Source organism: Phascolarctos cinereus, unplaced genomic scaffold (assembly GCF_003287225.1).
Source record: "Phascolarctos cinereus isolate Bilbo 61053 unplaced genomic scaffold, phaCin_HiC Scaffold_726;HRSCAF=1367, whole genome shotgun sequence".
Lineage (NCBI taxonomy): Eukaryota > Metazoa > Chordata > Mammalia > Diprotodontia > Phascolarctidae > Phascolarctos > Phascolarctos cinereus.
In genome coordinates this window covers 81963279-81990121 of record NW_027556098.1, presented here as the reverse complement: position 1 = coordinate 81990121, position 26843 = coordinate 81963279, and the positions used below count along the sequence as shown (strand labels likewise).

The window sequence follows — 26843 nt, the reverse complement described above, 5'->3', positions numbered from 1 at the left end:
TTAAGAACTTTCCTAGTGATGCTGCCATTTATTATCTCAATTTTAAAAATATATGGGAAACAGAACTGCAACCTTCAAACCTGTTATGGCCTTAACATACATACTCAAAAGAGTAAAAATGGTATTAGATAGAAGCTTACAAAAAATTCAAATTATGTGGAATTATTTTTCCTTGCTATTTATTTAAAACCCAGGATTCCTGGCATCCATAGACAAAAATGTTTGGAAAATTAATTAGGCATAAAGTAGGATAGTGGTTAGAAAACTGTGCTTAGAATCAGGAAGTCCTAGGTTTAAATACTATTTCACATACTTACTAGCTGTGTGTCCTTGAATATATCATTCAGCTCTGCCTTCCTCTGTAAAATGAAGATCATAGTGCTTCTCTCACAGGGTTGTTGTGAAGATCAAATGAAGTAATGTATCCTAAAGTTTTTGCCAGTCTTAAATGTTCTGTATGAATATGAGCTTTTCTTATTATTATATCTCTACTAAAAAAAATCTGCCTATCTGCCAATAGGCACAGCATGAATGAAGTAACTCTGTTACATTGATAATAAATATTTGCTGATGGATTGATTGAGTGCAGCTTCAGGGAAGAAGTGTGTTCTAGAATGTTGGGTACCTTTGGGGAGCTATTTCATTAAATTTTAGATTTTAAGGAACTTAAAAAAATTATGTTGAAGTTAGCTTTTGCAATAAAAAGTACAACTTAACCTTTCTTACTTCTACAAACAGTGCTGCTTTTGTAAGAACTGCCATTATGAAATGTGTGTCCCTGCTGTTCTTCTGGTGCTTGCAATGTGTACAACAATGGGACCAGTGGCCATTAGTTCACCTCTCAATGTCCACTGCTGCCTAGAGAGGGTCAGCTCCTACAAGAATCCCTCTATGCTCTTTCTTTGAAAGAACTGCACTAATCAAAAGTTTATCAAGAAAGATGTTTCAAAATAGTACATTGGCTTTCTGCAGCCTCATGGGCAGAATGGCTTTGGAGTTAACAGTTTTGAGCAGTGTTTTAATTAAGCGATTCAAGCTGTTCCTATTTTCCTAATGACCAGTGCTTGCTCTCATTGTAAATTACATTCACAGGGAAGAGCATGAGTAATCCTTTGGGTGGCTATATCCCCTCTCTCCTTTTCTTCTTTCCTAGCTAGGACTCTTGTCTGACAATAATGGTGTAGTTTTTCCTTGTGACTTCCCTCAGCTCCCTACTCCCTTACTCCCTTTATTTTCCTCATTGAGGAATAGGAAATTAAGGTCATTTCCCAAAGCGAATGTCCCTATTGATTGTGGGCTGATCCTATCAGCATGTGGCCATCTGTTTAATTGGATTCCACATGTTAGAAGTAACTATACTTAGTAGCATCGTTACATAAAGTTTGTTCCAGTTATTATCATCTTCTGATTTATGTTGCTTAAGTCTAGCTCTATTCTCAGAAGAGATTTGAGAAGAAATTAGATAAATTTTAGAGTGGTGGAGAGCGAGTCCTATATTTGGATTTGGAAGACCTGAGGTTAATTTATCCATTCTGTAACAGTTTACTAGATGTGTTGCCTTGAGGCAACTAGGTGGTGTGGTGGATAGAGCCCTAGACCTGGAATTAGGAAGACCTGAGTTTGTGTCCTCAAACATTTATTACCTGTGAGACCCTGAGCAAAAATTCTTGACTATAAAATGGGGTTCACAGTAGCACCTGCTTCCCAGGGTTGTTGTGAGGATCAAATATAACAATATTTATAAAGTTCCTGGCACATAGTAGGCACTTAATACATTATTATTTTGTTTCTTAGACAAGTCACTTAGTTGCTCTGAGTCTCAGTTTCCTCATTTAAAAAATGGATATCATATACTTATCTCATGGTGCTATTGTGACAATCAGAAAAGATACTGTTTGTAGAAGCATATTGTCAATTGTGAAATGTGAGGCAAGTGTAAAATATTAGCCTAATAGGGCTGAAAATGACTTGGCCAAAGTCGTAGTAAGGTAGTGAGTGGCAGAGCAAGGAACTAGAATATGGTCCTTTGGTCTTGAGTCTCAGTCCAATACTCATATCTCTTTACTCAGTCCCTCAATCAACAAGTATTTGTTGAGCAACTACTACATACCAGGCGCTGTGCTAAGTTTAGGAGGTACTAGTACAAAAGTGTTATAATTCCTGCTTTTCAGGAGCTTCCATTGTTATTATTCTACAGAGAGGCAGCATGTCCTATTGCATAGTTTGCTGTATTTAGAGGCCAAGGTTTTGGTTCCTTCAAATCTTGCCCCATACATTCATTAGCTTTGCGACAGATCCTGGGCAAGTCACTGTCCCTGAATCTTTCTGAACTTCAGTTTCCTTAACTGAAATGGGTATGTATGTATGTATGTATGTATGTATGTATGTATGTATGTGTGTATGTATGTGTGGAGTTGAAAATAGCTCCTGCTTTACAGGGTTGATGGAGAGATTAAATGAGATAATGTATGTTTTGCACTTTGTAGACATGGAAGTACTACATACATTTTAGATTTTATTTGGGCTTGATGTGAAACCTGTGGAGATAGAAATTATTCAGCCTACAGACTAAAGCAGAGCTCTGTGCCAAAGACACCTTATTAAAGGGTCCATGGTCCCCTCTAATGAAGTGGACCTTAGATCTTCCTCATTATCTGAGATGCCCCCTCTTTCCAGGGCCCTAGTTTTATAGGATTAGATATTTAGATATTCAAGAACAGTTATACCAAATACAGAATAATTCCATTGGTTGACGTATGATACATAAGCAAAAATGATCTGTCAGCAGGGTCCCAGGTTGGGTAAGGCAAAGAATATCTTCCCTGACTAGGTGGTCATAAGATGGTCAAAAGATGGTAACCTGCTCAATCAACAGACAAGAGAGAATGGTATGGAGGTACAAAAATAAATTGGAGGACTTCCCATGTAGTTGAGTAACCTCCACTACAATGGGCTTGGTCACCATGACAAGGAAAAATGAGGATGGGAGGCCTCTAGTTAACTTCCCATGATTAAGCAAGTGATCTTGTAATCTGCAGCTCATAGCTCTGGGACCTGATATGCATAACTTATAATCACTATCCCTATGGAATTATATCAATTTGATTAATACTGATTGGAATAGGGGTCCTCAATGAATTAACTTTCTCAAACCCTGTGATTTTGCCTGTGGCTTTAAATCTCTTATTCTGCAATATGGATAGCTGCAATTTTTCTTGCCCTTCAAGCTGAATAGCACAATCAATTGCAGACAAGAAAATATAAATCATGCCATCATAGTAATTTAAATCCAATATATATGGGGAATCAAGGCCTAATCTGGAACTTGGATTTTTCTTGATTAATTATCTTACTAGAAAGAAGCTTTATGGGATAGGCAAGGAGAGGAGAAGAGGAGCTCTGTTTACCATGCCATCCACCCTAAGTTTCTTGAATTCCTTAGCAACCAAGAGAACTCTAGGTACTTGTTTACCAAGCTTTGATTTGAATGAGAATAGTGCCTTTGGGTTTTCTCTCCTGAGTGGTTGGAGTTAAATGAAGAAAGGAATTTTAAAAAAATTTTATTATATACCTACAATGTGTAAAACACAGTGGCTGGAGGTTAGCCTGTGAGACATTGTTATTCTTGGGGCTCTTGGACTTCATTGACAATTAGTTAATTGTTAATGGTGGTGGTGGCAGGGATGTTGAACTCCTTTCCCATAAGGGTTATTCTCCTCAATGAGGAGCTCAATGGGCAGATGGAATTTAGGGCCCAAGCCAGGGATCTCTCACAGAGACAGTAGCCATAGTTCTTTGTGAAATAGTCAGGTTGATGACTGTATTCACCACATTTGACCCTTGTTTTTTGTTCTAATTGAAAAAAAATTTTTTAGCGTACTCAAAGCTTTAGTATAAATCTATATAATTTAATTTATTCAGCATAGGATGCATATCTGCTAAAGGCCTTGTTCTAAAATTAGTTTCTATTTTAGTATTTCTGAAATAGATTCTTGAATTATTATAAGCAAATAAACCAATGCATTGAAAACAAGCATCCCTAAGGGCTAAATAAGTAATTCTATTAGCTTACTTGAAGTACACAGAGCAGATGATTGCTTTAATTTAATCAAGGATATTCTACATTTACAAGATAAGGTGCCTAACAAATCTGAGGCATATTTTCTTCAAAGTCAGGGCCTAAGCTAGTTGAAAACCTTACAATTAATATAGAATAGTCACAGGTAGACTTTTTCTGTTAACACAATAATAGGATTCGAAATAATAGTGTTTGAAGAGAGAGGCAGCAAGCCTCAGGGCTTTTTGTCAAAATTTGGGATCTACCTGAGTCTACAAATTGGAAACCAAATTAACAGAAGCTGAATCACCTTAGGTCTTCATATTATTGAGATTTATGCTTGAATTCACTTGATATTCTAATAAGAAGCTAGAGTCCCTGCATTCAAGTCAGTAAGCACTTATTAAGTGCTTATGAAGTGCAGGGCATTCTCTTTGGTGCTGAGAATATAAAGATAGAGTGAAATAGGAAAAGGTAGGTGGCACAGTGGATAGAGCACTGTCCCAGGAGGATCTGAGTTCAAATGTAGCCTCAGAGACTTACTAGCTGTGTGACCCTGGGTAAGTCACTTAACCCTGATTTCATCCTTTCTCCCCCTCAAAAAAAACTTTTATTCAATGGCAGGATAGGGGGTAGAATGGAGATTATTGTCTACCAAACTAATTCATGGAATTTTGAGAGCAGCCCTATAAGATCATAAAGTTGGAAAGGACTTTATATATGCAGCTTCTGTCCCAAAGCTCATTGTTAAGGAACTCCTTATTGGTGGAAGTGAAGCCCTGCTCTACATGAAGGACAGAGTGGAGATGGAGAGAGGTGAGAACTTCAGTCCTTTTGGGACTCTCCAAGTGAATCTTGGAGATCTTGGAAATCTTCGTCAGGTGTAGTTCTACAAGAGAGAAAATGCAGGAGGCCAAACTCATTTGAGATTGCTGAAGGGAATGACTCTGGGAGCAGAGGGTAGGCTCCATCATATCCCTATCCCTAACTTGCTACTCTAGAGGCTTTGGGGTGTTTTCCTTTGGGTGAGATCCAAGACCCTCTCTTGGTTGAACCGAGTTATCTTCTTCCCAGTGGGAGAGATCCTTTACTCTGTATTTTTTGATATGTTCTATGTATTCCTTCTCTGATTTTAATTTTGCTACCATTTGGATAAATGGGCTTCTTTGCTATTCACTTTGTATGTTAATTGTGGAGCTGGTCTTTAGTTGGAAAGGGGTCAAGCTTTGGATATAGAGTTTGGGGTCCTCCTTCCCCTCCAGAAATGAGAAAGTGATCAGAAGTGAGCTCAAAATGAATCGTATCCCTTAGACTAACAATATTTAAGGGAGCGATAGATATACCTCTCTCTGAGGATAGCAGAGTGACCTTTGACCCCAACACTTTGCTTCCCCTGGAGTCTCCCTCTGGAGAAGGGTCAGAGGAAAAGAGGTTAGAGATGGCTATTCTGCCTACATTTGAGCCACATACAAAAGGCTGCTCACCAATCACTTGCTCCTTACATATGTAATAATAATAGACATCTGTATAATGTTTTAAAGTTGGTAAAGTGCTTTATATATATTATCTCATTTGACCCTCAAAATAACTTTGTGAGGTAGGTACTATTGGTATTGTGAGAAATGAATATTTTCTCCTGTGTTAATAACTAATTATTGAATCAGAACAAAGGTTTTCCCCCTTTTCCAGAAATCAATTGATGTGGGAAATCTCTCTCCAAGATTTACCCAGACTAAGGATCTAAATCAAAAACAGTAAAAGAAGTTCTAAGTTTAAGCTAATGGATGAATTTATGGTAATTGTTTACTCAGATCTGGGAAAATGTGGATTCTCCCTTTTGTCATACAGGTGACATATATATTGATAAGTTTCTTTGACCTAAATTTGGGTGATCTAAGTTGTGAACCCCAAGACCCTCACTGTAATATAGCCCAGCTTCTCTTTGTAATATTCATTTTCTCATTGTTAACCAATCAGAGTTGATTTCCAGAAATACCTACTCTTCCAAGAGCATATAAACTGTGAGCCCACCACCACAAAGGGTCTTTGGTCTAAGAGAGATGGCCAAATGTCCATCCTTTTGTTAATAAGAATTATTAATAAAATGATTAAATTACCCAGAAACTCTCTCTCAAACTTTTAAGATGACACAGTATAATTATCTCCATTTTATAGATGAGGAAAATGTAATTCAAAGAAGTTAGATGATTTATCCATGGTCACATATCTATTAAATGTCCGGAATGGGATTTAAATCCAAACCCCTCTCCCATGTGTTATGTTATTTCTCATCTAGTTCAATCCCTTTATTATTCAGGTGGGATAACTGAGGCTCAGAGAGGTTAACTAATTTCCTTGGAATCACACACCTAGGCAGTATGGAGTAGTGGATAGGAAGCCAGGCTGGGAGACAGGAAAACCTGGGTTTAAATCCTACCTCTCATCTGAAGTAGATGTGTGACCTTGGGAATTTTATTGAAATCTACTATATTTCAATTAAATGCACTGAACAAATTTAGAAGTTTTGTGAGGAGGGCTCAAACTAAGTAGTGGTCAAAGTAAAGGGAAAATAAGTTTATTTACAAGAAGACTGACTAAACAGTCTAAATGATTGTATGACTTGCCCAAGGTCACATGGTGAAGGGGATAGAGCTGCATTGATAGATATAGTTTCCTCATGTGGGAGTTCTTTAAGCTAATGAAATCACAGTGCAGTCCTTAATCTTGCCCTTATCATACATCTGCTTGTTACAGAGCCTACGGCTCCCCATCCATTATATTTCTACCATCTTATCTTACTGATGTGGATTATATCTGGATTTAAAAGGCAGCACTAACTTGTCTGAAGGGCTCCCTTAGAACAAGGCTAATAAATCCTGGCTGAATTTGCCAGGCTGTTTTAAGGATTTAATGAATTAACCTTTGCAAACATATTCTTGTGATTGCCTATCCTTGGCAGACTGCAATGAAGAGTGGCAGGTTAGGAGTCAGATGACCTGGGTTTGATTTCCAACTCTTTAACCACATATGTGTGGCTTTGGGCAAATCATTAAATGTTTCTGTGACTCAGTTTCCTCACCTGCAAAATTGAGGGAGGGGATGGACTTGATGACCTCTAAGGTCTGTTCTAACTCTATGTTGTCTTGTGATCTGAAAAAGCCAATGGTATTATGCAAAGAGGCAGTGTAATAATTTTCATAGTTATTATATTTTTACTTTGTCATTCATTACACCCTTTTCACCAAGAAAGAAAATCAAAGTTTGTCTCCCTATTACTATGAATATGAGATCTTAGGGGCTGAGAGAATCTAAAGGGAGTAGGGGTGGTTTCATGCCTCCATCACCAAAGCACCACGGATTTGAAGTAGTAAAGTAAACTTAGGCTCGTTGTCACTTTCTGATGATCAGTGCTATCTCAAAGCAGAGTAGGCTACCTAGGGAGGTAGTGGTTTTCCCTTTATTAGAACTTTTCAGGCTGAGGCTAGATTGTCTGCTTTGTTGCAGAGCAGTTTCTTGCTCAGTCGTCGTTTGGACTCAGTAGCCTCAGATGTGCTTTGAGGAAGTTCTGTGATTCTTTGCTGCTGTCATCTCCACGAGTCCTTTGGAATTCTCCTTATGATTCCCAGCTTAAAAAAAAAAAAACTGAATTAGGATAATGTTGTAGTCTATGCAAGACATCCTTGTTAGCCCTGAAAAAGTTGGCCTAAACTTGAGAATCCAATAAAATTCACTGTGCAAATTTAGAAATTACATAGGGAGGGCTCAAATTAAGTAGTGATCAAACCAAGGGGAAAATAGCTTTATTCACTAGAAGACTAATTCAGCAATCTAAATGAAATACTTAAGGACCTTATAGGCAGTTCTGGAGACCTTAAATTAAATGTGCATAAACTACTAATAAAACTCACTAAAACCAGTCTCCAAAGGTAAAACCCATTTGAGCATATTTCTCAGAAGATTCTTCACAGATGGCTATTCACTGTTGAGATGCATCTGGATCTCCAGTTTCAGGCCTTCTAACCATTCCAAGAAAACAATTAGGAAGTAGCCATAATAAAAATCCTGAACTATACGGCTCACAAAAGTGGGTTGCTTTACCAAATGGGCTAGCAAGGGAATTTGAAAGCCTTACTTGCCTCCCTAAGCCAAAGGACAGTGAAACTTAAGAGCTGGGAACAAAAACTTGCCATTTTGTACAAAAACAAATGCTTCTTTCTTCTTACCTCATGTCTGGCATGTGGCCTTAGATGACTCCTGGAAATTCCAGACTCACTGTTCTTTATGAAATAGAAAAATAATTGTTTTTAACCAAACCTTTGTATTCCAGCATGAGGGAATACATTTTCTTTTCTCTTTTGAAAAAGGTACTTAAGAATTATTTTGTTTTATCTGGCAGTGGTGTATTCTTGTAATTGATAAACCAAGGAGACTGAAGCTAGTAGACGGATCCTGGAGTTCAGAATTTCTGAACTGCAGTCAGGCTAAAGTTGATCAGGTATCCAAACTAAGTTGGGCACTAATATAGGGACCCCACCCCGCCCCAGGACAGAACCAACCACAAGGCTGCCTAAGGTGGGGTGAACCAGTCCAGGTTGGGAACCAAGCAGGCCAAAACTTCCAGGCAGATCAGTAGTGGGATCCCTTAGCCGCTGCACAGAAATTCCAGCCCAGGTAGGACAGGGAGAACCCTTATCAAAACATGATTTTATAAAATGCCCTTTTAATGTTTGATGGTACATTTTATTTTTAAATTTAATTTTATTATTACCAATGAAAAAACATTTCTTTTTCTGCTCTTCCCTCTCCCTCTCCCTCATTGAAAAAAATAGAAAAACAAAACCCTTGTAACAACATGCATAGTCAAGCAAAACAAATTTTGGCGTGGCATTGGCCATGTTGAAAATGATATCTTATTCTGATATATTTTATTTATGCTTCACTTCATTTTCATTTCTGAATATATTTCCACCCAACCCAGTAAACCATCACCCATCACTTGTAACAAAGGTTGAGAAGGAAAAAGAACAGTTCAAAATGAACCAGTGCATTGACTGTGCTTGACAACACAAAGAATATTCCACACCCTGAGTCCCTCGCCTCTTCAATTATGGGAGTGAAGTATATTTTGCCAGCTTTCATCTCTGAGACCAGGCTTGGTTATGTTCTACACAGAATTCAGTTTCGTAATCTTGGTTGTGAAGAAATACATTTTCCCAAAATGGAGTCTTAGTTCCCTCTTTTTCTTGCTTGTCCAGAAGCACATAGTAGATACTGTATAAAAATGTGTATTCCTTTCTCTTACGGGAGAGTAAAAGCCATGCTCATTATAGTCCAGCCTTTTCAACATGTAATTACTGACTGAACACCATCTCTGTGCCCGTAACTGGTTAACAATCACTATCAGTACTATTATTTTTAAATACATAGCTTCAATTGAGAAACATTTATTAAGTACCTACTGTGTACAGGTAACATGCTAGGTATTATACTGATCTAGTGATCCCTAATTACAATGAGTTTACATTCTAATGGGGAAGACAACAAAAACATACAAAAAATACAGAGAACATAATATATAAAGTTAATAAATTTAATGTTTATATACACAAATTAGTTAACAGAAAAGTAACATGATCAGTGTCTTCATGAATGGACTTATTGGAAAGGTAAAGATTAATGTAGATCATGAGGTATTGAACATGTGACATGAGGTCACACTATAACTAGTAAAGGGGGAATTATTTTCATTGAAACCTTAAGGTTTCAAGCCAGACGTGTGGGATGGAAAAGAGAGAGTCTGAGGAGGGGGATATTTTAAGAAGCTGCTTCCTATAAATCAGTTCTAAACAGATGGGTATTACAGCAGGAAGATAGCAGATGGCCAAGATGGCCAAGTTATCTTTGCTGTATCACTTGACATGAGTCACATCTGTTAGAACTCTGCACTTTCTGGTAAAGGAAGAGGTTGACATTCATGCAACCTCTAAGAGATGCCAGGGATTCTATAAAGAAAGATGAAAATAATCATTATCAGGAGTGAAAGCAAGATCCCCTCACAATGCAAATATAAAATGGTCTATCAATACAAAATGATTACCATACTCTAATGAGTGGTCTGCAGCAATACTAATTTTCAGATCTGATTACAATAAATATAATGATTGTTATTATTATTTTTGGTAAGGCAATTGGTATTAAGTGACTTGCCCAGGGTCACACAGCTAGTGAGTGTTATGTGTGTGGTCAAAGGCTGGTTTTGAACACAGGTCCTCCTGACTCCAGGCCCAGTGCTCTATCTGCTGCTCCACCCAGCTGCCTGCTACATTAAATAATTCTGAACAGCAAATGTTTTCCCATGTGGATGATCAGGCCAAACTCTCGAGTGATTACAGATCCCTTCTGGTAGACCCTGCGATGTCCTGGCACTTCATGCAATTAGAACAACGTCATTTGCAAACAGGAGCAACTGGAGGATTTTACCATCCACAGGAAATCTGTCTTTTTTTAAAAAAGACTCTCTTCTGGATCTCTTCTATCACAGTAGTGAACACCTTTAGTGAGCATACACTTCCTTGAATTACACTTTACCTGATATGTATGATCAGAACATGGTCATTGACCTGAGCTGTTTCTGTTGTATCTTTCAAGGAATCTTGAATAATTTTAATGGATTGTTGGGCAATACTTTGTTGAAAAAACAGCCTGCAAGGTGGTGTTTTGCTCTGTGAACTGCTTTTTCATAATTGACAAACAATAATCATAGTGAGGCCTTATATTCTCTACATCTCTAAGTAAGTTGTGAAATGTTAAAGATATAATTGATTGTTGAATGTCATTTGCAAAGGCTAGCTTAATAATACTAATTTAAAAAATAATTACTAAGAATAGCATACTACTAATACTAATAATAAATAACAAACTAATTTTAAAAAGATATCCTCCATTCATGTATAGTTGATACATAAAAATTTCATATAAATGGGAAAGTAGGCCTATGAGTTGGTAGTAATTGATGTTCTCTTAGTTGCCTTTTTTTGGATGTTAATGAAGTCTGAGATTTTCACACACATTAGCTATCTTTCCTCTCCCTTATGCATTATATGTCATTCCCTAAATATCCTTATAATTGTCATCGAGATTGTAATCTCCTTGAGGGCAGTGACTATCTTTTGCCTCTTATTGTATCCCTAGGTCTTAGAAGAGTTCCTGGTACATAGTAGGTACTCGATAAATATGTATCAAATCTTCAAACCAGATCTCCTCTTTATATATTTGGTCCAATCTAGCTTTTTCTTTTTCATCTTTGTTCTTTTTAGTGCCATTTCTACATCCCCTATAAACACATTTGGGACCAAGATATTAGGAATTAAATGTAGTGATTCCAGTCCTTTATAGAGGAAACTATTTGTTATAGCAATTTTTATAAATCTCTTTAATTTTTATTCTGTTTTTGTCCTCCTTCTGTTCGTCTTCTTTTTCTTTTTTTTTTTTTTTGGTTCTTAGATACCCTTGGGATGACTTTGCTTAGTTGGATGTCTTGCTGAGCCTTCTTTAAACTGGTTTTATGTTCCATTGCTTCATGATGTTACTTCTTTATAAGATTTTACAAACGAGTTTCTTTTTTAACCTGGTGCTGCCTTTGGCAGCCATCCCTCTCCATTTAACCGACATTAGTTGACTAAGGTGGTTTCTTGGTCCTTTTGGGTTCCTTGTTATAACATTAATTTTGCCAATTGATTAAATTTGTATATACAATTATTTTAATTGATGTCAGTGTTATTTCTCTTGTCCATTTTGATGGCCAATAACTTGTTTAAGCAGTTTGGGATTTTTATTTCAATTGTATATTATATATTTCCTCATCATTATTTCTTTTTGCTTTTTGCTAATTCTGGGTCTAGCTCTGACATGTCAGTGGACTGAGTATATATAAACAAATAATCAAGGCTATCTCCTACATCTACTATGGATCTTCTCTAGTTCACTAAAATATAATTAATTTTGTTTTTTGCAATGATATTTGGTGCTTTGAGGTCTAGAACCTATCCATTCTTTTCTTGGAAAAGAAAACACTCTCCTTGATGAGATATGAGGCTTTCCTGACCCCCCCCAACTTCTAATACCTTCCCTCTCCAAACATCCTGTATTTAACTACCTTATATTTATGCTCCATATATTTTTATATGTGCTCGCTGTGTCCTCCATTAAAATTTGCCTTCAGTTTGAGTTGACTGTTTTATTCTTTATACTTATATTTTCATAGCCTATCACAGTACCTGGCAAGTAGTAGACACTTAAAGACTTGTAAATTGATTAGATGATTGATGAGTCAATTAGATAATTGACAAGTCTCTGGCCTCTCTCATTCATTTTTCTGGTATCATGTTTTCCCATATATTTATTCTCATCTTCAACTTTTCATACAATTGCACTTAAGTTACTGAGTATAAGAGTACATATTTATTTAATTTGGAGGTCTTTCAAATTGGTTTGAGAACTTTCATGCTTCATCTTCACTAGCTACTGTTGGTGAATAAACTGTAATTATTTTCATAGTAGACTTTTTGAAAATATTTAGCATTAGTATTGTAACATGTGATGTCCAAATGCATCCCAGGAAATGTTTCTTGTTACTTTGGGGCATATACTGCCAATTTAGAGACAGTATGGCATGGTGGATGGGGCATTGGACTTGGAGCCAAGAAGACTTGGGTCCCAATATTGTCCCAAATGTTTATTAGTAAACCTGGGCAAGTCACTTGACCACTCTGGGCTTTGATTCTTCATTTGTAAAATAAAAGGGCCTCCGAGGTTCCTTACAGCTCTCAAACTATGGTCCTATGAACGTCTTTTTTTTTATATTTTTTAGCAGTTGGGGTTAAGTGACTTGCCCAGGGTCGCACAGCTAGTAAGTCCTATGAACTTCTTTATTTGCCTTTCTAAGGCAAATTTTTCAGCCATGCTACCTTTTATCTACAACTTGCTTATTCCCTTCCTTTTTCTGGCTTCATTTGTAGGGGAAAATGTCACACTGTAGATGCAGAGACAAAAATGAAACAGTTCCTGTCAGCATCAAGGAATGTATATTTATCTTGGACTTAGAAAGGGAGGGAAGTAATATGCAACATGTACACTGATAAGGAGAGGGGAATTTTAAAGGCATATTTGGACTCAAGGAATATTTGACGAGGCAGATAATACATTGTTCTGTGTGGATCAGGGAAGTCTAATGGAGGAGGTGGTCTTCTTTTGAATCTTACGGGAGGATAAAGATTCTGAGAGTTGAGGACACATTGCATTCCAGGAATGGAGTTCATTACTTTTAAATATATAATAAAGTTAACATGTAGAAAGTTACATAATAAGTATTTATTAAATGCCCACTATATGCCAGGGGCTGGGAATACAAGTACAAAGAAGGAAACATATAGGAGTTTATATTCTTAAGGGGGAAACAAGAAGTACATATACAAGTAAATATACAGTGTGAGTATAGAGAGAATAAATTTAAGACTGTTAAATATAAGGTGTATGAATGAATGCATTAAAGTAGGAAATGGTATAGCAAGTTTGTACACCAGCTAGTTGTTCAGTTTGGACGGAATATAGAAGGCATGAAGGAGACCGATATGAATTAAGTTTGGAGCTAGATAATGTATAAATTGTAAATAAGCTAAAGATTTTATATTTTATTCTAGAAGCAATAAGGAGCTACTGAAAATTTTTGAGCTGCAGAGTGACATTGTCTGTGCCTCAGCAAGATTATTTTGGCAGCTGTATGAAGGACTGGTCTGGAGAAAGGATAAGTATAGGCAGGGAGACCAAATTGAGAAGCTACTATAATAGTCTAGTTGACTGTTGCCAAAATGATTTTCCTTAAGCACAGATCTGACCATTTCATTTCATATTACCCATTTCAGTGGCTCTCAATTGCTTCTCAAATATAAATACTTCTGTTTAGCTTTGAAAGCTTTTCACAACCTGGCCCCCTACTTACCTTCCCAGTTGATTCTAGTATACTCTCACACTCTGTAATCAAACCAAACTGGCCTGCTCTCTGTATTTCACACATAGCACTCTATCTCTTCTTTTTGTGCCTTTGTGTACCTGCTGTTCCCCTATGCCTGGAATGCACTTCCTACTATCTCTGCCTTCCCCTTCAAGAGGAAGCTCAAGTACCACTTTGCATGTAAACCCTTTCCTGATCAACCCAAATCACTAATGGCTCCCCATAACTACCTTTTGTTTAATAACCTTAAATTTATTCTCTTTATATTTATTCTGTATAGTTACTTGTATATGCATTTGTTGTCTTTCACTTGAGAATGTAAACTCCTTGCATGTAGGAGGTGTTTCTGTCTTTGTACTTGTATTCCCAGCCCCTGGCACATAGTAGGTGCTTAATAAATGCTTGTTGTCGTGTAACTTTCTACATGATAACTTTATTATATATTTAAAAGGAATAGAAAGTTATACAGAACAGAGTTGCAGTTTCATGTGCAATCATCTTTTTTTTTAATCTACTATGTTACAGAAATGCTTGTTTTATTTCTTAGGTTCAGAATAAAATAAAAAATACAAAAAATACTTGTCGATTGATTGAAATAGAAAGTGGCAAAGATTACCTCCCATAACTGCCTTTTAATATGTTTTGTTGTTGCTATTTGTTCTTTTTATGACTAAGTGTAGTTCTCTTCATAAATCTATTGTTAATAGACTTTTCAGAGTATGTTGCTATATTGGTAGGCTTTGAATACTCCTTTATATTTCTCTGCATGTGTGTGGGGTTGATTGGCCCATGTTTGAATGGACTATCTTCTACATGTATGGCTCCCGTTGTAACTGACATATGAACCTCACTATGTACATCTTAATATTCCTTAGAGACCATTTTGTGATTCCGGGGTTGGTTAGGTGAGAGGCAATTTTCATCCCTCTCTAGGCTACTTTTGCTTTTTGTCTCATAGTAGGTTTCAAAGGTCGTTAATTCAGTAATACTAATGCTTCTGAAGCAGCCAAACAATAAAATATCAGGAATAAAATAATTCGAATTTGGGATTAGGTTATATCTTTTGGAGGTTTCTGGTTAAATTTTTTTTTTAATTTCAGCTTTTCCTTTTAAAGAATAAAAAAATGGAAAAAAAAGACCTAGCTATTTGGGTTCAGAAGAAGATTTGGCAGTGAGCATTGAAGTCAGTGTCATCTTTTTGGATCTAGTCAATCCCAGAAACCAAGTAAAAAGGAAGTGTGAATATATTCAACTTAATGAGAGAGATTGAATCCTAATTAGCATCATGTAAGTGTGAATAACAATAATAAAACCTTTCATATACCAGAAAAAGCTTAGAAGTTAATGGTTTCAAAAGACTGTCATAGCCCTTTTAGCTCTAATTACACAGATGAGAAAGTTGGAGAAGATCAGGAGGTTAAATGATGTACTTAGGATCTCACAGGTTAGTAGATGAATAATAGGTGATAGTTATGAGCTTAATGAAGAGTTGCTAGGACTGAAGGAATATGTTCTAAATTCTAGACATATCTTTTGTCTCAGTTGTGTTTGATCCTTTTATTCCTGAACACAGCAACAAAGATTTTTAACTGACCCTAGAGGTCATTTAGTCCAAGCCTTTCATTTTACAGATAAGAAAAATGAAGCCCAGAGAAGTCAGATGGAATCTAATCACAGTGCTAGCAAAGCCAAGATATGGACTCAGATTTTTGGATTCTAAATCCAATGTATTTTCCACTAGACCAGGATGCCTCAGTCCTTTATAGCTCAACAATGTCTACCTTAGCAAAGCATCTGGTTGTTTGGAGTGGAAGTGATTGATATGAAAGGGTGGGAGGAGTAAGAGAATGAGGAGTTATAATTTCCCAATTCTGTATAAACCGATAAGTGACTTTCCTCCATGAACTTATGATACTCTGGTCTCTGATCTGTGGGCCAATGAATTAAAATAAATGTGTGGAGGAAAATAGCAATGGATTTGTCTCATATGAAAAACCAAAGTCCATTTACAGAGAAACCCCATCCTCTAAAGCAAGAGTTCTTAACTTTTTCATGTCCTAGACCCCTTCGGCAGAGTGATGAAGTCTATAGACCTCTTCTCAAAATAATATCTTAACCATATAAAATAAAATATATAAGATTGAAAAAGTTACACAGGTATCACAGGTATATATTTTCAAAAGTCCATTAACCTTGGGTTAAGAACTTCCATGAAAGGCTATTAACTGTTGATGTCTCTAAATTCTCTGCTTTTACGTATCTCAATCTTTCTCTTACTTGCTACTTGTTAATCCATGTTTTCTGATGGGCAAAGAACTTCATAAATATGTACTTTATACAGACTCTAGTCTGCAATAATAGCAATACTACAGGAATGGCAGATGCTTTTGAAAGGAAAAGTTAGATAATCAAACACATCCCTAGTTTGCTATTAAACAGAGATACTTCAGAGAGTAAGTATCCTATTTAATGTATCAATATACTTTGATGTCATGTAATGATTCTCATAGAATTGTAGGTAATAATTCAACTCCATTTTCCCCTTCTAGCATAAGAACATGCCTTCTGCCATCCCCCCCCAGAAAGGAATTTTAAAATCCTGCTGCCGCTGCTGCCTGTGGAGGGGATGTAAGAGGGACTAAACATATTACTTCTGTTGAGGCATAAAGCACTCTCCTTAGAAAGGATGATGATAGCAATTTCTGTGAAACACAGGCTGAAGTGACAGACTAAGCATAAATTACTTTAAAAGCACGAAAGGTATATTACATAAAGGAAGCTAGCAAATGCCCTCCCCCCACCAATGTTTTATTATAGCAGTGTAAAGTTTGGCATATATTTTGCATATGGGCAATTAGAGCCTAACCTTTAAATATTGGACTCGTGTACTTATTCTAAATCTAATTCCCTGAAAGTGTGGCATTGTGGAATATGACATCTGGAAGGGATGTTAGCGGTCACCTAATTCATCCTGCAGCTGATGCAGGAATCCTTTCCATTAAGTCTCCTACTTGGTCCATAGAGAAAAGATTTGCTCAAAAACAGAAGATTTGTTTTCTTTTGCTTCTTACTTAAAAATTCTTTTACTTGGAGATTAATTGGCAACATGCATTGGTATATTCTTTCGGGGAGCTACTTATTCTTGAGAGGTATGTGAGACAGTGTGCTTTCCTAGGGAGATTTCTTGTGTCTCTGACCATGTTGTTGATCTTTCCTGATGTCTGGGCACAACTGGCACTGTTAGAGAGCTGACCCAGGATGATTTTGTGCATTTGCCTTAAGCATCATCTCCCAGTAAGGTCTTTCTTGACACCACTTAACTTGTATTTACTTTGAACTTTTATTTTATCTAGGGCAGCTAGCTAGCATAGTGGACAGAGTGCCAGGCCTGGAGGCAGGAAGACTCATCTTCTTGAGTTCAAATCTGGACTCAGACACTTATTAGCTGTGTGACCCTGGGCAAGTCACTTAACTCAGTTTGCCTCAGTTTCTTCATCTAAAAAATGATCTGGAGAAGGAAATGGCAAACTGCTCTTTTATCTCTGCCAAGAAAACCCCATATGGGGTCATGGAGAGTTGAACACAACTGAAAATGATTCAACAAATATATCGTATATACTGATATGTGTACGTGTTGTTGGGTAGGCACTGTGTCTTTTTTAGTCTTTGCTTCCCCAGTGCCTAGCACAGTGCCTGCCAAATAGCAGGTACTTAGCCAATGTTTCTTGGTTGACTTCGTTATAGAATCTAAGAACATGGCGCAGTGTAGCAGTGTTGCAGGGGAAATGAGAAAGAAAGCATTGACCACATTCCACTTCTTTTTTTCAAGCAGAAGGAAAATATTCTTTCTCTGTGTTTCAGTATTTGCATTTAATTCCAGAGGGGGTTGGTGAGAGAATTCAATAAGTGGTAGTGAACCTCAAGGAAAAAGGGGGCATTAAAGCATGAAAAAGCATGAAGCAAGTGGTGAGGAAAATCTGAAGTCAAAGAAAAAAAAGGACAAAGATATATATAGAGAGAGTGCAGAAGAAGTCTATGAAAAAGGAAAATGCTCTCTTCATTTTTTACTTTCCAGCTCTGCTTAATACAACTTATCTACTTCAAAAGATAAGATATTGAGTTGACCTTGTCAGGATTTGGAATTATCATTCTAACTAGTCTACATTTGCCAAAAACCTGGTTTAAGCCATTTATCCATGCACTCAAGCAAAACAAGCAGAGGGGCATCAGATTATTCTTTTCTTATCGGCTTTGGACCTGACAAGGTGAATAGATAGAGCTGATCAGACTAACATCATGGCAGTGGCATGTGATTTGAGGCCTGTAACAATGAATGGCTGAAAAGAGAGGGCATGGAAATGTTAGACATTTCTTTGCTCTGGGATTTGAAATGGCTAAGAATTCTGCACACAGTAATGTGTAGGGAGGCCTATGCTGCTTGAGGGGTGAATCTGACTGGCTTATTATCTTTCTGCTGATTAAGACCTGTGCCAAAATCCAAGTGATACACAGCAGGCAAGTGAAATCTTCATAAAAGCATAAAGACTTTGCATCTGTTTTAGATTTTGGAGAGATTCTCGAAACAGGCACACTGCTTAAACAAGAGATGAGAGACTGAATTGCAGAAATCAGAGATATTTGGAAATCAGTAAATATTATGAAAGTTGGGATGATATAGCCCCTTTAAGAAATTTTCGATCTGTGAAAATCCAGTAGAATGTGCAGGCAGTGGCTGTTTTGTTTCCATCTTTGCTATCCCTGGTCCCTGGCAGTGTCTTGCATATGATAGGTCCTTAATAAATATTTGTTGAGTTGTTGAATAGAAGATATTTGTGACTAAAAGATTTTCTGCATGATTAAAAGAGTGAGAGAGAATGAGAATGAGAGAGATAGAGACCAAGAAAGACAGAGACAGAGAGAGACAAGGAGAAATAAAGAGGTATAAGAGATACAGAGAGAGCATGAACATAAAAAAAGAAAGCACCTTCTGAACTGAAGAAATCTGCCTTTTGAAATTAGGTTCTACACAGAGAAAACTCATACTGTAATGCATCATTATCAACAAAAGTGGACTGATAGGAATGATCATAGTGGCAAACATTGTTGGCATAGGTTTTAAGTTTTATGAAGTGTTTTATCTTTAGTATGTATTATTTGGATTTCACAACAGCCGTATGAGGTAATCATTTTACAGATGTGGAAACTGTGATCTGGAGAGTTTAAGTGACCTGCCTCCCTTATGTCAGATAGATTAATCTATCTGGTAATAAAAATGTAGACCCTACCCAACATCATTAATTGTTCCCATGAAAATATAACATTTGGTGACCCCGTGTCATGGGGATAATTAAATCCATAGGAACAGTTCTGAGGAGAGCAGGCCCAGAACTTCCCTGGTAAGAATGGGGAAGCCAGGGTAACCTCAATTTGTAGCACATTTCAATGTTATGATCAATGGTGGTAATAATGTCCTAAAGATGCAATTCTGAAATGAGGCAGGCCTTGGCAATGTTATAAAGGGTTTTCTCCCTCATGGAGCCAGTCTTTTTTTTTTTTTTGGCAGTTGGGGTTAAGTGACTTGCCCAGGGTCTCACAGCTAGCAAGTGTCAAGTGTTTGGTCTGAGGCCAGATTTGAACTCAGGTCCTCCTGACTTCAGGGTTGGTGCTCTATCCACTGTACCACCTAGCTGTCACCCTCATGGAGCCATTCTAAACTAGTAACATGCCTCCTCACATGCTGATGATAATAGTGAATATTTCTATAGCTTTTTAAGGTTTGCAAAGTGCTTTATAAATATCTTATTTAATCTTCACAACAACCCTAAGAAGCAGGTGCTATTTTTATCTCCATTTTTACAGAAGAGGAAATTGAGGCAAGCAGAGGTTAAGTGGCTTGCCCAGGGTCACATAGCTAGTAACTGTCTGAGGCTGGGTTTGAACTCAGGGCTACCTACTGGCCAGGTCCAGTGCTCTATCTACTGTCCCACCTAGCTGCCTCTAAGTTCTGATCCCTTTCATATCAAATGAAAGTTAAAGGAAGAATGGAGAGAGAGGAGAATAGAGTTCAATTTCTCTCCCTCTGAAAAAAAATGAAAAACCAATCAACCCAATCCTTCATTGTCACTGATTGCAGAGTTTCTGCTCTGGATCAGTAAAGGGTATTGCAGATGCCTTCTGCTTTCTTTTGTGACTTAATCTTGGAACATTATTATTAAAATAACCCACAGTGCATATAGAAAGGGAAGGTTGTTAACACAAAAAAGGTATTTATGGTCTTTTCCACAAGGTAAAGCTATCAGATAACCAAATACCTAAAATAGGAGGATCCAGAAAAGAAGGTCCCAGCAGGTTGGAATGTTGCCATTTTAAACTTCCAAGCAAGGAAGGTATCTTGATGGTGCTTTGATAGGGTTATTTCAAATGAAGTAGCAGAATTATAGTTGGAAGTTGGAAGTTAAGAGACTTCTCCAAATACAAGGAATGCCCAGTAGCCCTAAACTCATGTAGAAAGAAGCACAAATGTTTAAATTTACTTCATTTTTCTTCTTCTAGGGTTTCCGGCAGGGGAACTCCAAAAGCCTTTCTTCTGGGGAACAGCATATCCACGGTGAGTAAATTAAAAAAATTAAATTTCTTTTTTTTTTTAAAGGATGGAATAATAAATTGATCAAGAAAGGAAGGGTAAGATAAAAGAACAATGTGAATGTATTTTGAATTCTGTGAATGTATTATTTACTAAAATAATAATAATAATAATAATAACCGATGTTTACATAGATTTGAAATTTATAAAACACTTAATATAAATGATTTGATTGCATTCTCATTCCAGTTCTATGCTGAATGTTATTATCACAGTTTTACAGATAAGAAAATTGAGGCTGAGCAGTTAAGTAACTTGTCCAAGGTCATATATCTAATATCAGAGGCAAGTGTTGAATCTAGGTCTTCCTAGGTCCAAGTCCAGCATTATATTCATTCCTCCTCATAGCACCTAGGATGAATAGAAGCCTTCGTATCTGGCCAAAAGGGGCATTTATATCTGATGCTGGTCACTAGAGTTTATTTCTTAGATCTAAATAAATGAGGAATGGGAAAAAGCAAAGATGTGAATACTGTTGGTGAGATTTGGCTATAATATTTTAAATAGAGAGGTAGTGTGGAATAGTGGGTAGAGAGCTGGATTTGAAGCCTGGAAGAACCAGTTCCTGCCTTTGGTACTTACTGGCTGTGTGATTTTGAGAAGTCACCTAATCTCTTGGTATATCAGGCAACTTTCTAAAACTATACATTTCAGAGAAATTGTCTATCAGCATTGGCAGAGGGAATCCATACCTGGGAGCTCCCTATGCTGATGAAATCACAGATCTAGTATAAAAAAAAAAGTGTGTGTGTGTGTGTGTGTGTGTGTGTGTGTGTGTGTAGATATTGCATGTAGTTGGCATATAGTTTGGCATCCTATTTTCAATATGATTTGATTTATGATTTCCAAATAGCTTTTTTAATTTTTTTTTACAGTGCTACCTCCACTGTGAGGGAGGTAGCACAAATATTATTATCAGCCCCTTAAAGAGCAGGTTACCAAGCCTCAGAGAAGGTAAATGAATTGCCCAAGGCCAGTATCAAAAGGGAGGGTTAAACTTAGGCTTCTTTCCTTTTATTTATTTATTTAATAACAATTATTAAGCACCTACTCTATGCTAGGCACCTGCTAAGCACTAGGGATACAAAAAAAGGCAAAAGAAAGCTTACAATATAATGGGGAAGACAGCATGCAAACAAATATGTACAAAGCAAGCTATATACAAGATAAACAGGAAAGAATGAGCAGAGGGAAGGCATTGGAATTAAGAGGGGTTGGGGAAGGCTTTCTTCGGGTATGAGGTAGGATTTTAGTTGGGACTTAAAGGGAACTTCTGACTTTTGGTTCAGTGCCCTTGACCCTATTCTTAGCCCTGATTCTCCTAAGCCTAGCACTAGCTAAGTGTCTGGTCCCAACCTGTCCTGTCTATGCTTCCTGTCCTTTCTGAAGTACAGAAGTCTATGAGACCTGAGGGCATCCACATGCCAGGTAAAATGATCAGGGGAGTAAGACTGCAGCTTTGACGGTACCACTTTGCTTTTGAAATCATAGAAGATGTGAGTTTTCTTTGTTAATGGATCCTCCAGAATCCCAGGTTGCTTTGCAAACATGAGGACAACAACTGATTGTGGCTTGCAACAGCCTGATTAAAATATAATTAACACATATTTAATAAAATAATTAATATACAATATTATTAATATTATTAATCTAGCATGTTATAGTATATATGCTTATATCATAAACTATATATGTTAATTATTAATATATAATAAATAATTTAACAAAATAAAAAACAATCCAGTAGGACATAGATAATGTTAACATGTCATTTTCTAAGCCTATATATAGCACACAGAGATTCTCATGTACTGTTTAGTGGCCTCCATTTCAATTTGTCTGATACCACTGCTTGATTCTATCATGAGATCATAGCTTTAAAGATGGAAGGGATCTTGGCAGACATCAAGTCCAACTCACTTTTTTAACAGATGAGGAAACTGAGGCCCAGCAAAGTTAAAGGACTTTCCCAGGGTCACACAGCTAGTGTTTGTCAAATGTATTTGAAGACTTGGGGCCAACTTCAGACACAATGATGAGATGGACTTGAAGATTTTGTTTGGTACCTTCCTACCTCTAGTTTTTTACTGGTTTTCTTGACACTTTAGGGATTCATCTTCTAGTCATTAGGTGGGCTCCTATTTTGTTTTTATTAAGTCATTTCAGTAATGTCCAACTCTTTGTGATCCCATTTGGGGTTTTCTTGGTAAAGATACAGGAGTATTTGTCATTTCCTTCTGCAGCTCATTTTACAGATGAGGGAACTGAGGCAAACAGGGTTAGGTGACTTGCCCAGGGTCACACAGCTAGTAAGTATCTGAGGCAAGATTTGAACTCAAGTCTTCCTGACTCCAGGCCCAGGGCTGTATCTGCTGAGTCACCTAGCTGCCTGTGCTTCTAGCGTCCCTTCTCTTTTCCTCCCCATTGTAGTCTTCTGCCCAGGCCCCAGTCCATGATCTTAATCTTTCCTTCCTTACTTCTCTCCTTCCTCAACCTCCCTCCCCCCCTCCCCCAAACAAAACAAAACAAAACCAAAAACATATTCACCTTGTCTTTTGTCCCATTCCAACTCAGCTGTCTCTTAAACTGGAAAGCAATCTGATAAACTAATCCCTGATGAGGTATTAATGACAACTCCTCCAAAAGTATTTGCATTTAAACAAAGGCATCCTGGACATTCTAAATATCAATGAAGAGCTACAGATCTTTTTGTATTTTTTAACATGGAGCCAGCACCATTTGGAAGAAAAACATTATAAAGATATGTTATTTTCAGTCCCAGGACCAGCCTTGGAATCAGTAAAACACTGAACACACTGTTCAAACTGGTTTTTAAAAGCTGCCAGTGGTACATTTAATGAGCTAGATTTTCTCTGCTGGAAATGAATGATCCGTCCCCCAGCCAGCAAGTCACTGTTGAGGAGGTTTGTGAGTGTATTTAGGTTTTAGAAACAAGCTGTTTTTATAAGATCTATTGATTTCAAATATTTTCTGACTTTGTTCAGAAAGAAGAATATTCATTTAACCTAATGGAATATCTTTATTCTTATATTTCATTTAATTATATCTATTATAGCTATCTATTTAATTATATCTTTTTATATCTGCCTATATCTGTTGTCCTTAAGCTTTTCTGAAATAGAGGAGTTACACACAGATTCAAGAATCTCCTTAATCTAACTGTGCCTCAGTTTTTTCATCTGTAAAATGAGATTTCACTAAATAGCCCCTGAAGACTCTAGTTCTATAACACTACTGTCCTTGTATTCTTTCCTACTAGTTGCTCCAGAAGGAGACCTGTTAGAGCACCATCTGCTCCACCCCCCCCCCCCAAACCTTCCAGAACAATTATTTCAGGGACACTTTCTCTGCCCTTTCAGTTCAGCTAGTCTGTCATTCATGTAGAGTCAGGACCCAATGAAGGAAAGACTGTCTTTGGTGCAGAGGCCAGGAAAAGCTCTATACCAGGCCCTTGGAAGAGATACCTACTGCTGCTGATAAAACCCTGCACTATGTAAAATTACATGATAGCTCCATGATTGAAACGCATAATTTTACTGTTGTTCCTTTAATGAAGGTTTGCAATGATGGAAAAACAGTAGGAAACATTTTGTCAAATGCAAATTACCTCGCAGGAAGGAAATCACAAAGGAAAGAATGGCTACCAAGGGAAAAAATTAAATCTGAGCTCACTTCTGTGGGTACAGTTGAAACAAACAATTAGTATGTTAAGGATCATTATGTCCTGTAATAACATGTTACTTCAAAAACTTTAGCTGCCTGCTCTTTTGGGACACTGGGTATTGTCTGTATCTAAAGTTCCTTTGACGTCTGTGGTGGTGTGCTGGCAGTACATGGCAAATGTACAGCAAAATGCTCTGGCATCCTAGGCAACTTTAGCCCTTGGTCTAAGGAACACATCTCATGAATTAGTTTTAAGAGCAAACTTCTTATTGTCCTCTTCAGAAGGCTGGACAACCAAATAAAACAGTCAAGAAGCAGATATAATCTGCCACTTGGAGAATGATTAAATCTCCATTTATGGCTTTGTAGTGCATTAGATGTCATTGTAGATAATTTTTTTTTTGGTTTCTGCAAAGATGAAGGAAATAGTGTTAACACCTCCTTTTGAAAACTTAATGGAAATCTGTTTAATGCTTCACAATCTGTGTCATGCATTTTCAGGCCTGTCTGTCACATAAGCTAGAGGAGAATGATTAGAGCTGACAACATAGAGATCCCTTTTAATCTTTGATCCTCGCTTTTTTGTGTGACTACATTAGGAGAACAATTTTATTTTTAATACTACAGTGTCTTTCCAATGAGTTCTCAGCTAGAAAATAAATGGCAAGGTAAGTGGCAGGACCTTTTCAATCCTGCTAATGGCTTAGGTATTTAGATTGAACTGTGTGTGTATGTACACATATATGCATGTGTGTATGTATATTTATGTGTTTGTGCATGTATATATGTATGTATGGACATATAGTGTCATACACATGGGCATAAAGATTGTCTTACAATTTGGATTTTTCTTTCTGTTTCAATTTAAAAAAAACATGACTAGTGTCAGGTTTTTTTCCTATTTTGTAGGCGTGGGTTATTTTAGATTATCTTCACTGTAGTTGATTTGGAAGTAGATTTGATATTTAGAAGACTATGTATCTGAGATTCACCCTTCTAACTTTCTCTTCTTTACATTTCTATGTTACAGGTCTCTGAGTTATGGTGCTATAGGAGTCATTGTTGGCCATGAGTTTACCCATGGATTTGATAATAATGGCAAGTAATGTTTTGTTTCCTAAAGTTTTCTTTTCTTTAGAGCAGTGTTGAAGGCATGGGTGCTAATCGTTGCCCTTTGTGATCAATGGTCAGATTCAGAGGACTCCTTGATAATCAGAGGGGAATGGACCTCTCTGAAACAGAAGTTATAGGAATTACTTCTAAATTCAGTTTGGGTCAGCTATTTGTGGACAGTCTGAAGGTCTCATGTAAGCGTATGATGTTGATTTTTAGACGTACATGCAGGAGGTAGAGTTCTCTTTGGGACTTGCTCCCACTGTTGGCAAGGTTCTTTGTTTTATATTATTTGCTTTCTTGGCATGGAAATTGAATTAAAATAAATGCAAAGGACCATGTTATCATAATAACGTGTAATGTGGAATATAACTCATAATTCTTTACTAGGTTAGACATTAGGAATTGGCAGCATGTGGCATGACAACAAAGGGATGATGACTCACAAATCATCACCATCCTTTTAAATACATAAACATTATCTACCTTGCCTTTTGGGGGAAAAAAAACCATTCCTAATTGCACTGCTAGCCTTCCAATCCCTTCCTCTATTGGGGAAAACTAATCTTAACTAGAAATGGAATACTGTGAGTTCTATGCCATTCCTATAGCCCAAGGAGCTAGATAGTACAGTGGATACAGTGCTAGGGCTGGAGTTAGGAAGACCTGAGTTCAAATCCAATCTCATATGCTTATTAGTTGTGTGACTGTGGGCAAGTCACTTAACCTTTGTCTACCTCAGTTTCTTCAGCTGTAAAATGGGAATAATAATAACACATACTTGTGGGGTTGTTGTGAGGCTCAAATTGGCATGTTTTCCAGCACATGGTAAGTGCTTAATAAATGCTTGTTTTCTTCTTTCCTTCCTTCCTTCTTTCCTTCCTTTCTTCCTTCCAAAAAGGGTCAAAATATTCCAAAGTTTTCTTTTTCACAATGTGGAACTAAGTAGGGAGGTAACATAGCATACTACAATGGTTCTTTCAACAACAGCAATAAAAATGTGTTGTGAATCCCCAAGGGTAATTCAATATATTGTTTTAATACTCTCTATTACTCCATAATTATTATTAAGGCACTATAAAATAGTTTTTAGCATCAGTTTGGACCACTTAAAACACTAAATTGACCCACAGCTGTAGCAGATAGAGAACTGTCAGAAAGACCTTGTTTTATAGGATTGTAGAGCTTGAAGAAACCTTTGAGACCATCCAACTCTCTCATTTTACAGATGAGGAAACTGAGGCCCAGGGAGATTCAGTGACTTGTTCAGAGTCACATAGGTAGTAAATATTAGAGATGTGATCAAATCTGGCCTTGAGCAAATCCTGGTTGTTTGA

The 26843-nt window shown here is 37.1% G+C and overlaps 1 protein-coding gene across 1 annotated transcript in view; it reads left to right on the top strand.

Moving 5' to 3' along the window:
* PHEX (phosphate regulating endopeptidase X-linked) overlaps positions 1–26843 on the top strand; it is a 244431-nt gene that overhangs the window by 184670 nt on the left and 32918 nt on the right. Inside the window, exons 15-16 of the mRNA XM_078146134.1 lie at positions 20619–20673; positions 25424–25495. Of these exons, the coding sequence (XP_078002260.1) occupies positions 20619–20673; positions 25424–25495 (127 nt within the window). The remainder of the gene's footprint in view (positions 1–20618; positions 20674–25423; positions 25496–26843) is intronic.